Source organism: Glycine soja, chromosome 19 (assembly GCF_004193775.1).
Source record: "Glycine soja cultivar W05 chromosome 19, ASM419377v2, whole genome shotgun sequence".
In the NCBI taxonomy this organism is placed as follows: domain Eukaryota; kingdom Viridiplantae; phylum Streptophyta; class Magnoliopsida; order Fabales; family Fabaceae; genus Glycine; species Glycine soja.
The window spans coordinates 30452540-30464964 of NC_041020.1; the positions used below are offsets into that span (position 1 = coordinate 30452540).

General features: G+C 31.6%; 1 protein-coding gene and 1 long non-coding RNA gene across 3 annotated transcripts in view; one reads left to right on the plus strand and one right to left on the minus strand.

Moving 5' to 3' along the window:
* Positions 1 to 6688, minus strand: part of LOC114398716 — a 14675-nt gene extending 7987 nt beyond the window's left edge. The window contains exon 1 of the mRNA XM_028360882.1: positions 6443 to 6688. Coding sequence (XP_028216683.1) covers positions 6443 to 6688 — 246 coding nt within the window. The remainder of the gene's footprint in view (positions 1 to 6442) is intronic.
* Positions 6689 to 7260: 572 nt separating this feature from the next.
* LOC114399415 lies at positions 7261 to 8352 on the plus strand. 2 transcript variants are annotated; one of them, XR_003663721.1, is made up of 4 exons: positions 7261 to 7387; positions 7560 to 7636; positions 7990 to 8066; positions 8145 to 8352. It is a non-coding gene; the product is annotated as an uncharacterized LOC114399415 (long non-coding RNA). The 2 variants fall into 2 exon arrangements; XR_003663720.1 differs by lacking the exon at positions 7261 to 7387 and having other exon boundaries at positions 7475 to 7636.
* Positions 8353 to 12425: the final 4073 nt, after the last annotated feature.

Here is a 12425-nt window from a genome sequence, read left to right on the forward strand (position 1 = left end):
GACTGAATGCAATGACTCTTGTGGACAGTTTGCATTAGCCATTGTATTTAGTCTTGAATTGTTCGTTTGGACAGTTTGGGGAGACTGGTATTTTTATGTTACATTCATTCGTGAAGGTTATTATTATTTTCATTAATTTGATTAAATTTCGGTTCACTGCATTTCAAGTTGTTCTCCGAGTGCATACTTGATTATCGGGAAATTCATTTGACCGATGTCATGTCGTGTACTTGGAGACCAATGCGAAATGCTGCCGAAATTTAGTCCAATTTTTGTAAATAATGGTAACCTTGACGATTGAAGCTAACATAAAAGACAGTTTTCCTAAATGGGATAGGCCCACACCTATAAATAAAAAAGTGAGATTTTCATGCATGGAATTGCGTAGATGGATCGAAGTTGGATGAATGAAAGTCGCATGAGCCCAGAATATGAGGATGGCGTCGAACAGTTCTTGCAATTTGCTTCAGAAAGAGGTCGACCGAATGAAGAAGGAAAATATTATTGTCCTTGCATCAACTGTTTGAATGGAAGACGACAATTACTCGATGACATACGGGACCATCTATTGTGTGATGGGATTAAGAAGAATTACACAACGTGGATATGGCATGGTGAAGTGACAGACATGCAGAGTGGGTCCCAATCTGAACCGTTTGATGTTGAAATAGGAGATCGGTTAGAGGACATGATTCGTGACCTTGGACAGGAGTCTTTCCAGCAAGCACACGCCCCTGTGTATGAAGGATTGCAGAGTGATTCTAAGAAGCCTTTGTATGCAGGCTGCAAGAATTCCTTAACCCTGTTGTCTGCTGTGTTAAGTCTGGTTAATGTGAAGGCCAGGTATGGGTGGAGTGACAAAAGTTTCACCTCACTGCTTCAGGTAGTGCACAATCTGCTTCCAGAGGACAACACATTGCCTAAAAGTTACTATAAGGCGAAAAAGATATTGTGTCCGATGGGTATGGAGTATCAGAAGATTCATGCTTGCCCCAATGATTGCATGCTCTACAGGCATGAATTCCAAGAAATGTCCAAATGCCCTGTCCGTGTGACTTCACGGTACAAAGTGAAGGATGAAGAGGAAAGCAATTCTGATGAAAACTCCAACAAGGGCCCCCCAGCGAAGGTTTTGTGGTATCTTCCAATCATTCCAAGGTTTAAGCGTCTGTTTGCTAACGAGGACGACGCAAAAGACCTTACATGGCATGCAAATGGAAGGATTTCTGATGGAATGGTCCGTCATCCGGCTGATTGCTCCCAGTGGAAGAAGATTGATGGTTTGTATCCGGATTTCGGGAATGAGCCAAGAAATCTTAGACTTGGACTAGCCAGTGATGGAATGAATCCATATGGCACCTTAAGCACTCAACACAGTTCATGGCCAGTTCTGCTAGTAATTTACAATTTGCCTCCTTGGTTGTGCATGAAGCGAAAATACATGATGTTGTGTATGATGATATCGGGCCCTAGACATCCAGGAAATGAAATTGACGTTTATCTAAGTCCGTTGGTTGAAGATCTGAGAAAGTTGTGGGACGAGGGGGTTGTAGTGTTTGATGCGTTTCGCAAGGAGACGTTTGAAATGCGTGCAATGCTTTTTTGTACCATTAATGACTTTCCAGCATATGGAAATCTTAGCGGTTACAATGTTAAGGGTCATCATGCATGCCCCATCTGTGAAGAAAATACAAGTTACATACAACTGAAACATGGGAGAAAAACAGTCTACAGTAGGCATCGCCGCTTTCTAACACCCAATCATCCTTACAGACGACTGAGAAAAGCTTTTAATGGAAGTCAAGAGCATGATATTGCGCCGATATCGTTGACTGGTGAGCAGGTATATCAGCGGGTTCAACACCTGAACACTGTATTTGGGAAGACCCAAAAGAAGGATAAAAGTCAGAGTTGCATATGGAAGAAGAGGTCCATTTTCTTTGATCTTCCGTACTGGTCTGATCTTGATGTTAGACATTGTATTGATGTTATGCATGTGGAGAAAAATGTTTGTGACAGTGTGATTGGGACGCTCCTTAACATTCAAGGCAAGACGAAGGATGGCTTGAATACCTGTCAAGATCTAGCTGATATGGGTATAAGATCACAGTTGCATCCAAGATCTGATGGGAAGAAAATTTACTTGCCCCCAGCCTGCCATACTTTGTCCAAGAAGGAGAAGATAAGTTTTTGTCAGTGTCTTCGTCAGGTGAAGGTTCCACAAGGATACTCTTCAAATATTAAGAGCCTTGTGCAGTTAAAGGAGCTTAAGCTTGTAGGGTTAAAGTCTCATGATTGTCACGTGCTCATGCAACAATTGTTAGCCGTGGCTATACGAGACATCTTGCCAAACAAAGTCAAGTTCACCATAACTCGCCTGTGCTTTTTCTTCCATGCTATATGTAGCAAAGTGATTGATCCAGTAATGTTTGATGAGTTGGAAAATGAGGCCGCAATTATACTGTGCCAGTTGGAGATGTATTTTCCCCCTGCTTTCTTTGACATCATGATTCACTTGATTGTGCATCTGGTCAGAGAAATCAAATGCTGTGGTCCTGTTTATCTACGGTGGATGTACCCGGTTGAGCGATACATGAAGATCTTAAAAGGGTATACAAAGAATCTATATCGTCCGGAAGCATCTATTGTTGAGAGGTACATTGCAGAAGAAGCCATTGAATTTTGTTCAGAATACTTAGAGAAGGCTAAAGCTGTTGGGCTTCCTGAGTGTCGACATGATGACAGAGTGGGTGGTAAGGGTTCAAGAGGACTGCAGGTGATCACTCCAAGTGTAGAAGATTTGTTACAAGATCACTTGTATGTCTTGAACAACAGTAATGAAGTTTTGCCATACATAGTTAAGCATGAAGCTTTGGTCAAACAGAATAATCCGAAAATGTCAAAGAATTGGGCGTTGAAAAAGCATAACAAAACTTTCTGTGATTGGTTTAAAGATACAATCTTTGCAAATGAGAATGCTTCAGAAACATTAAGAAAACTAGCAGATGGGCCTAAAAGAAATGTTATAACCTGGCAAGGATACGACATAAACAGGTATTCATTTTACACAAAAGCACAAGATGACAAAAGTACAATGCAGAACAGCGGGGTCACCCTAAGGGCTGAATCTCAACACTTTGCAAGTGTCAATGACGCCAATCCCTGTGTAGCTTCCATCCCTTACTTTGGGTTCATTGATGAAATTTGGGAGCTTAATTATGCGAAATTTACAGTATGTGTTTTCAAATGTAAATGGGTTGACAACAACACCGGTGTGCGCACCGATGATATAGGATTTACCCTGGTAGATCTAAAGAAACTTGGTTACCACAATGACCCTTTCATCATGGCAGAACAAGCTAGACAAGTATTTTACGTGCAAGACCCTTGTGATGAAAGGTGGTGCATGGTTCTGTAGGGCAAAACAGTTGGTGTTAATGTAGAAGATGATGATTCATACATGGACACCTATGTTAGTCCTTTGACCGCTCAAATCACTAGTAACGTTGTCGGAGAAGAAGAAGCTGACGACGTTCATGCAAATCGAAATGATCATGATGAAGGAGAATTGATTAACATCGGCTAATGTAATTTTCTGCAGAGACAGAGGTCACCAAACCTAGTAAGTGACAACTACATTTTTCTCTTATTGAGGCATCGGTTTTTTGTTTCAATTTGCCTCCTTAGGACTTCATCCAGCTCATGTTTGTCGCCAGTTTCATCATCCACCACCCTTTTCTTCTCTGGCTTCTCACGTTCATTGTTGTCAAACCCATATTTATGCTCCGAATGGAGCCTCAGAGATTAAAAGCATTGCGGATCCAGTGGGCACAGTTTTATCTCCGAATTAGAGATCAGGCCTAGGATTTAGGGACATTTTTTAACATTTTTTACATTTTCTATGTAACATGAACATTCAATTCATTTGTTGATAGTTCTTTATAATATATAAATCAATTATTTGATGTTTATTATCATTAAAACTGTTTGAAAGCAGAATAAAATGTTTATTTGCTGTGAATTGGGCCTTCTGAAATTGCATTTGACAGGTACAATTTTGGGTTTACTGTAAAAACAGAAAGTATATGTATAAAAATATATTTGAAAACAACATCGGTTATTAACAAAAACCGATGTTAATATCATAACCAACATCGGTTATAATAGAAAACCGATGTTAACGTTTGTATATTAACATCGGTTTTTTGTGTATAACTGATGTCAGCGTTTGTAATTTAACATCGGTTATCTGTAGAAAATCGATGTTAACTAGTGTACATTAACATCGGTTAATTATCAATAACCGATGTGAATATTTGAATATTAACATCGGTTATTTATAATTAACCGATGTTATACACAAAGAACTACACCAAATAAGTGTATGCATCATCAACGTTGACATCGGTTTTCTAGCAAAACCGATGTTAAGGGCATATATTAACATCGGTTTTTCTAGAAAATCGATGTTAAACTAACATATTTACATCGGTTTTACTGGAAAACCGATGTCAACGTTCATCATGCCTACACTTTTTTTGCTGTTGTTCATTGTCTTCAACATCGGGTATTTGGAGAACCGATGTTGTCATATGTATGTTAACATCGGTTCTCCAAAACCGATGTTAACATTCATACATTCAACATCATCACTTTCAACATCGGTTTTAGAACCGATGTAGAATGTTCTAAATAACCGATGTTGAAAGTGTATTTTCTAGTAGTGCAATATCACAAGGAAAATTATACTTATTATAACAAAAAATCTCGTCGTTATTAATACATATAGTTTATACCAACAAAATTTAAAGTCATTCAAAAATGTACTTTTTTAGTTGGGAAAAATTAATTTTGTAGTAGCACTAGAAAATATAATATTTTATACCAACAACATCAAAGTCATTGACAAAAGTTACATTTATAGCAACAAATTTGAAATTAGTTGGGAAAAACTAATTTTGTAGCTGCGACAATTAAGGTCGTTGGAGAAATATAATATTTTATATCAACAACATCAAAGTCATTGGCAAAAGTTACATTTACAATAATGACATTTAAAGTTGCTAAACAATATGTTTTTATACCAACAACTTTTCCTTTCTCTCTCTCTCTCTGCATATACCTTGTCATAAAATATATATTTTATGACATGGGCCTAAAAGAATTATTAGTTGTCAACAACATTCATCATTGTTAAGAAAAGATACATTTGTACCGGTGACTTAGTAAAATATAACTTTTATTTATGTTTATCGATAATAAATAAATTGTTTGATGAATGTGCAAGTTTAAGATAACAAACATATAAAAGTTTAGTAAAAAAACATATTTAGCTTGATTTGGATTTTCTACATTTATACTCAATTTGAATATTTAAGATACAATTAAATTATAAAAAGATATATATTTAAAAAAATAAGATATCTATTATATATATATATATATATATATATATATATATATATATATATATATTTAAGAATAAGAATATTGTGAAAATATATTTAAGATATCTATCGTATAACATAAAGGTGTATGCTATAAGCATAAGAACAAGGTATATGCTATTACATAAGGATATCCAGAGAGAGAGAGAGAGAAATGAAAAAAAAAATTCCCACCCATATTAATATATATTTATTGTAAGAATATTCCAATCTATCGTGAAAATGAAACAAAATCTAAAATAATATCAAATTACAATATTTTAAATATAGGAATACTGTATTAACATGTGATTAAAAAGGATATATTTAACAAACAAACTATTATTATATAATTATTATCTATTATATAATATGAGACCTTTAATTTGACTTTAAAAAAAAGAAGCAAAGGGGTAGTTCTTTTTAAGGTTTGGTGCTAACATAATATTAACGAAAATGCATGATAGCTTCAGCACAAGTGAATGCCTAATGAACTAATCTAACACATATTCCACTAACAATATAGAGCTTGACCAATCAGAAATATGCAAGAGTTCTTGGTGTCTCCTGCTAATATAAATGGAGAAGTAAGGAGACACAAGAGACTAGAGAAGCTAACGAAAAAGAGTAGGAAGTTATGCTAATTACTTAGACCAACAAATGAAAAATGAAGTTATGCTAATTAAATAAATCAACCTTTGTAAAATTTGGCTTTTGCCAAAATTGGTGTTGCATAGAAACACGTGAAACATAATTCACGTGGTTATTATAAAAAGATAACTAAAGACACCTACCTTTGCTTTAAATGAAATTAAAGAATCGAATAAATATAAATAAAAAAAGAGAATTCTGGCACAAGAGAATTCCTTTTAATTACAAATTAAAAGAAAGAAGGACCCCGCTTCCATTTCTCGAAATTAGAAGTTTGAAATAAACAAAATTGTAGAACAATATAGAGCATTAGCAATTTCATCCAAAGAATCTTTAACTCTTTCTAAATTTAAAGAGTCTTTAACTCTTTCAGCATCCATGTCTTCAACTATATTTAAATCTAAAGAGTCATCAACTCTCTCTAAATCTAAAGAATTTTCAACCCTCTCCGCATCTATGGAGTCTTCAACTCTCTTTAAATCTAAAGAGTCTTCAACTCTCTTAACATCCACAAAGTCTTTTAAATCGAAAGAGTCTTCAACTCTCTCAACATCCATAGAGTCTTCTACTATCTCTAAATCTAAAGAGTCTTTGACCCTCTTTTCATCCATAGAGTCTTTAACTCTCTCTAAATCTAAAGAGTCTTCAACTCTCTTTCAACTATCTTTGAATTTAAAGAGTCTTCAACTATCTCTGAATGTAAAAAATCTTTAAATTCCTCTATATCCATAGAATCAAATCTAATCGACAAAAATATATATATATATATATATATATATATATATATATATATATATATATATATATATAAAAGATATAGAAAAAACTTAAAAGATAAAGAATTAATTTATATTCAAAAGATAAAGAATTAAACAAATTTTATAATAATATAAAGAATTAATAACAAATTTTTAAAATAAGATAAAGGGTTAACACAAATTTTCAAATTAAGATGTGTAATAATCGTACTATATCTAACTTATTAAATAAAAAAATTTAGAAAAGCAATATCAATTTAAATTTAAAAATATGATAAAAGATTGAAACAAATTTTCAAAATAAAATCAAATATCAACAAAATATTATTTTATTTTAGATAATATCGACAATATATTTTAGTATATAATCTATAAAAAACTACAATATTTATCTTCCTTATGCATGATACATACTTTCCCTTTTCCATCTATGACATATATATTTGATGGTTATCAGTTGACAAGCAATATGTTTTGTTCGTTGACAAAAGAAAAGAAAAAAATGGTGCAAGAATGAGATATTTCTTGGCTTGTCCCCAACAACAACAAAGGGTAATTCTGTAACTCTCCCTCAACAAAGTGATTATTATAGTAGCATATTTTTCCCCCATAATTTTTCTTTCCAAGCTCACCACTAGTTTTATTTGTGTAAGAATTCTAAATAAAGAATAATGAAAGGTGAAATTTAAGTTTTTATTTTTATTTTTTTCCTATTTGTACTTAGTAATGGCACACTCAAGCTACATTTCAAGTTCAAGATTTCCAAATTCTTCAAATCATACCAGACTCAAGATGAAGAAGGTACTTATAGTTTTATTTTCTTTCAAATTTTAAATTATTTTTGTATTTTTTTTATTGATTATGAATTTCTTCTATATATATTCTTAAATTTTCATATCATGATGGTAGTTTTCTAATAAAATTTTTTGGGTGAAAATGCAAAAGGACATTTGAAGAAACGATAGCGTGTTGGGAAGAAAGTCAAAGGACATTTGAAGAAAGATTAAAAAACAAATTGAAGAAAAAATGACAAATATATTTTAAAAATGCATACTATTTCGGTAAGTATAATTAACATTTAACTGGTATATAGTCACAATAATTTTTTTTACATTTTAAAAGTTTGTTCAATATATTGAATTATTAATTAATAGGTGTTTTGTTGATGACAATCTTCCCCGACAATGGATCACAAAGTTGAAGTTATTATTAATGTGATGACACATTATAAGTAAGTTGCAAATAATTTTGTTTTCAAAGCAGTAATTTTTTATGTTGAATTAATAATTTATTTATGTTAAAATTGCAGGTTAATTGGTGGTCACTCAACTATTGCATAATGGGATATTCAAAGTAAAGATTTAAAGGGGAATAAAAATTATTGCACTACTTAGACAAATTATTTTTCTTTTATTTAACTTTTAGTTATTTCTTTTTTTAATTTAGTTATTTCTTAATAAGGAGATTGTTTTTTTAATCATTATGTAGAATTATGTTTGTTGTGAAAGTAAAAGTTGTGGCATCAAATTTTTTTGTTACGAAACCTTAGGAAGTGGCAGCGAAAATTTGCGTTGTGAAAACATTGAGTGAGAGTCGTAATGCTCATTGTGAAAGTAAAAGTAGTGGCGACAATAATGTTTGTTGGGAAAACACAAGTAATGACAACAAAATTTTTTGTTATAAAAACATATGTGTTGATAATGAAAATTTGCGTTGTGAAAACATAAGTAGTGACTCCGATAATTTTCTTTGCGAAAGTGTTAGTAATAGCAGCAAAAAAATTTGTTGCAAAAGTGTTAGTAGTAGAAGCATAAATTTTTGTTGCAAAAGTGTTAAGAGTGGTAGCGACATCAAATGTTGCTGCAAAACTTTTCACAACATATGTTATTGTAGTGGACTGCAGCAACAATTTTTTTGTTGACAAAAGTAATTTTTGCAGTAATATGGAATATTTGCCAACAAAAAATGTTGCTACAAATAGTTTTTTTTTTCTTGTAGTTGCATCCTGCTATACCATTAGTGCCTTGGACCGATCCAACACAATTAAGCTTGAGCCATCCCGGCTCAGGGGGTTTCCATTTGACCATAATCTGCTACTTAGAAAAGCTATTAACATTAGCCATTTGAGCCATGAAATTCTTATAATTTTTCCAACTCTGCATAATAATATCCCATGGTGTTAATGGCCTAATAAAGAAAGGGTTGTAAGTCTGTTGAATTCTCTACTACCAAAGATAATAACACTCATGAGCCCAAATACTCCTTCACTCATCCAACCCACCAGTATTCAAATCCTAGAGCAATCCAATCTTGAAAGTCAGCCAAGAAAAAATCTCTTATTAGCTGGGTCAAGCAAATGATGCCACACCCGAAGGCGAAGCCAAGATTTTTATGAAAAGAGGGCCAATGTAAATAAATCATGACTTATAAAAGAATATTTAAAATTTTACATATATGATATTTATATAACTTTTAAGATATATCTAAATGTTTTTTAGGAGCAAAATAAATATATAATTGTATTAAGTATGAGAGAGATACAAATCACCAAGTGCAATTAACGCATAAGGGTCAAAGACTAGCATCAAAAGAAGAAGAAACTAAAAAAGTTTATTAAATCAAGTGAAAAAAAATTCATAGTTAAAGCATATTATTCAAAAACAGATAATTGAGTCACATGAAAAATATGAAGAAAATACTTGGATAAATGGATCACAAGTGATATATATTTGGATAAGTTAACTAAGTATATAAATTAAAAATGAAGAGAATTTTGATTTTTAAATTAAGTATTTTAATAAAAATATATTGAAGAGAACTTAGAAAAGTAAAATAATTTTATTTATGATATGAGAGTTTTTTTAACAGCAAAGAAAATTATATTATAATTATAATTATATTATAAATAAATGGATTGAAATTTGTCACAAGATGTGACCAAATTACCAACCACAAAAAATTACATCAAGAAATTACACAAACACGTCCCACAAATATAACATGGAAGCACTGAGAATCCAACAACACATAAAACTCAGTCCCTACCAAAAAACATGCAGGCTCATTGAATCAATTACAAAACAAAACCAAAACATACTAATACCAACTAAATCATGAAAGAAAGTATGACAAGTTCACTTAAACTGAAAGAAAGTATGACAAGTTCACTGTATATTGTGTCTAGTAAGAAATAGTCGAATAAACTGCTGCTATTAAACTTCCCTACAATGTGCTATGACATCTCCTAATATTTTATCCACATACAACATTTTCTAATATTCTGAGAGTTTAAAAATCTTGGGGGAGCCACGGCCCCTGTAGGCCTCCCCAGTGCCTCCGCCTCTATGCTCAAGCTTAACTTTGATAAAAAAATTTCTTCACACTACTAAAAAAATAAGTTTTAACATCGGTTATTTGAAAACCGATGTCGTCAAGCACTTACAACATCGGTTTTCAAATAACCGATGTTAACAACTCGATTTAGTGCGATTTTAATATCGGTTATTTTAAAATCAATGTTGTAAGTGCTTGACAACATCGGTTTTCAAATAACCGATGTTATAAGTACTTACAACATCGATTTTAAAAAAACCGATGTTAATATAAACTCTTTTTCTTTAATTATTTATATATTTTTTAAAAATTATATATTGAGTTATTAATTATATTTTAATTTAAAAAATATAATAATTAATAAACAATAACAAATTCAAAAGGTAAGCATTTAAAAATTAAACTAAATTTTTAAAATAAATTCTATCATTTTAATTTTATTATTTCATGATTATCATTTAAATATAACACACATTTATATTAATTATTGCATATTAGTTCATTTGAAAATAAAAAAAAAAACTATTTTTAATAGTAGAGTTTAACTTTTATAGAATTTTTATAGAATGTTGGTAAAAATAATTATATCGTCAAACAATTAAAATTTATTATTAATATATTTTATTTAATCAGTATAAAAATAAAAACTTTATCATATAACAACATTTATACAGACCATGTATATATTATTATTATCAAAATATCTAATAAATATTTAAAAAATATATTTTATGAGATATTTGTCACCATTTGATAAATAAATATTAAATCATCATTATATTTTAAAATCTCTACAAACTTATACCTATGACTACTTTTACTTATGGATATAATTAACTGTAGATTAAATATATATAATTTATTATTTTAAAAAATTAAGATTATTTATTAAATTTTTTATTTTATAAAACAATATAAAATTTGTAACTTAGTTATAATATTTTATTTATTTAAATAATTTGTTTCAATGAAAAAAAATAAATTTAACCTGTCAAATTTTTTGTTATTCTAAAAACATACATCACAAAATTCCTTAAAATATATTTTTACAACCACCTAAATAAAATATAAATTTAATTTTTACAAGTAATAAAAAAATCATAAATTTGGAAGATAATTCTTAAAATAATAAATATATAATTCACTATACTTTTTGACTGCAAACTCACTAAACTTATACTACATAAAATATATAAAAAAAGAGACACCTAGTATTAGTATAAGAAAAAATGTTGACAACATTTTAATAATAATTCCAGAGCTAATATAAAAAAAGAGAGTGACACCTAGAATTAATATTAAGAGAGAAACCTATAAAGAATATAAAGCTCCAATTTTACCAAAGGAAGAGCAAAACACAATCCTTACACCCTGCGGCGCACCGTTTTTGCGTTTCTGAAACTAGAGAAAACCCTAGAAACCAAACCCTTTCTCGCACTGCCATTTGCCTCCATAACGATAAAACTGTGCTTGCTACAATCATGGCGGACCTCATAGTAATGAAGGAGATCGAGGACACGGTGCTGTGTCTCGGCGTCGATCTCTCCACTCTCAATCTCGATGCCATTTGCCTCCCTCTCGGCGAAGATTGCAGCATCGTCAGGTATCAACTACGTCGCCCTTTTCAGGTTCTGGTCACTGAAATGGAACCCTAGGGTTGCGGTTTTATGACTCTTTTATAGTGATGACGAGGTGGTTTACCAGGAGGAGAATCTCGAGTTTGAGTCTGAATTTGGTAACATCATTGTCGCAGATAACCTCCCTGTGGTTCCGAGGGAGAAGTTCGAGAAGCTCAAAGGAGTGGTTTGAAAAATTTATAGTCAAATTGGTGTTATCAAGGAGGATGGCCTCTGGATGCCGGTTGATCTTGAAACCAAGAAAACCCTAGGTTACTGCTTCATTGAGTACAATACCCCTTAGGTATACACACTCTTTCTTCAATGTAATCTAAAAATAATTGTTGTCCTATATTATGTGTTGTTAGTGATTTTGATGTCAATTGTGTTTTTAGTCGATGTTGAATTGTATATTTTTATTTGGGTGTCGCTAAATTGGGCATTTATTTTTTCTTAGGAAGCCGAGCTTGCTAAAGAGACCAAAAACATCATATCGAAGACCTCAGTACTCATGGGATTGGTAAGTTATGTTATTAGCTGTTATTACAAGTACGTTGTGCTAGAAATTTGTTGTGTTACATTAGAGTTATGATGGTGAACCTGTACCCATTTTATGATAAAGTCACATCAGCCGGGGGCAT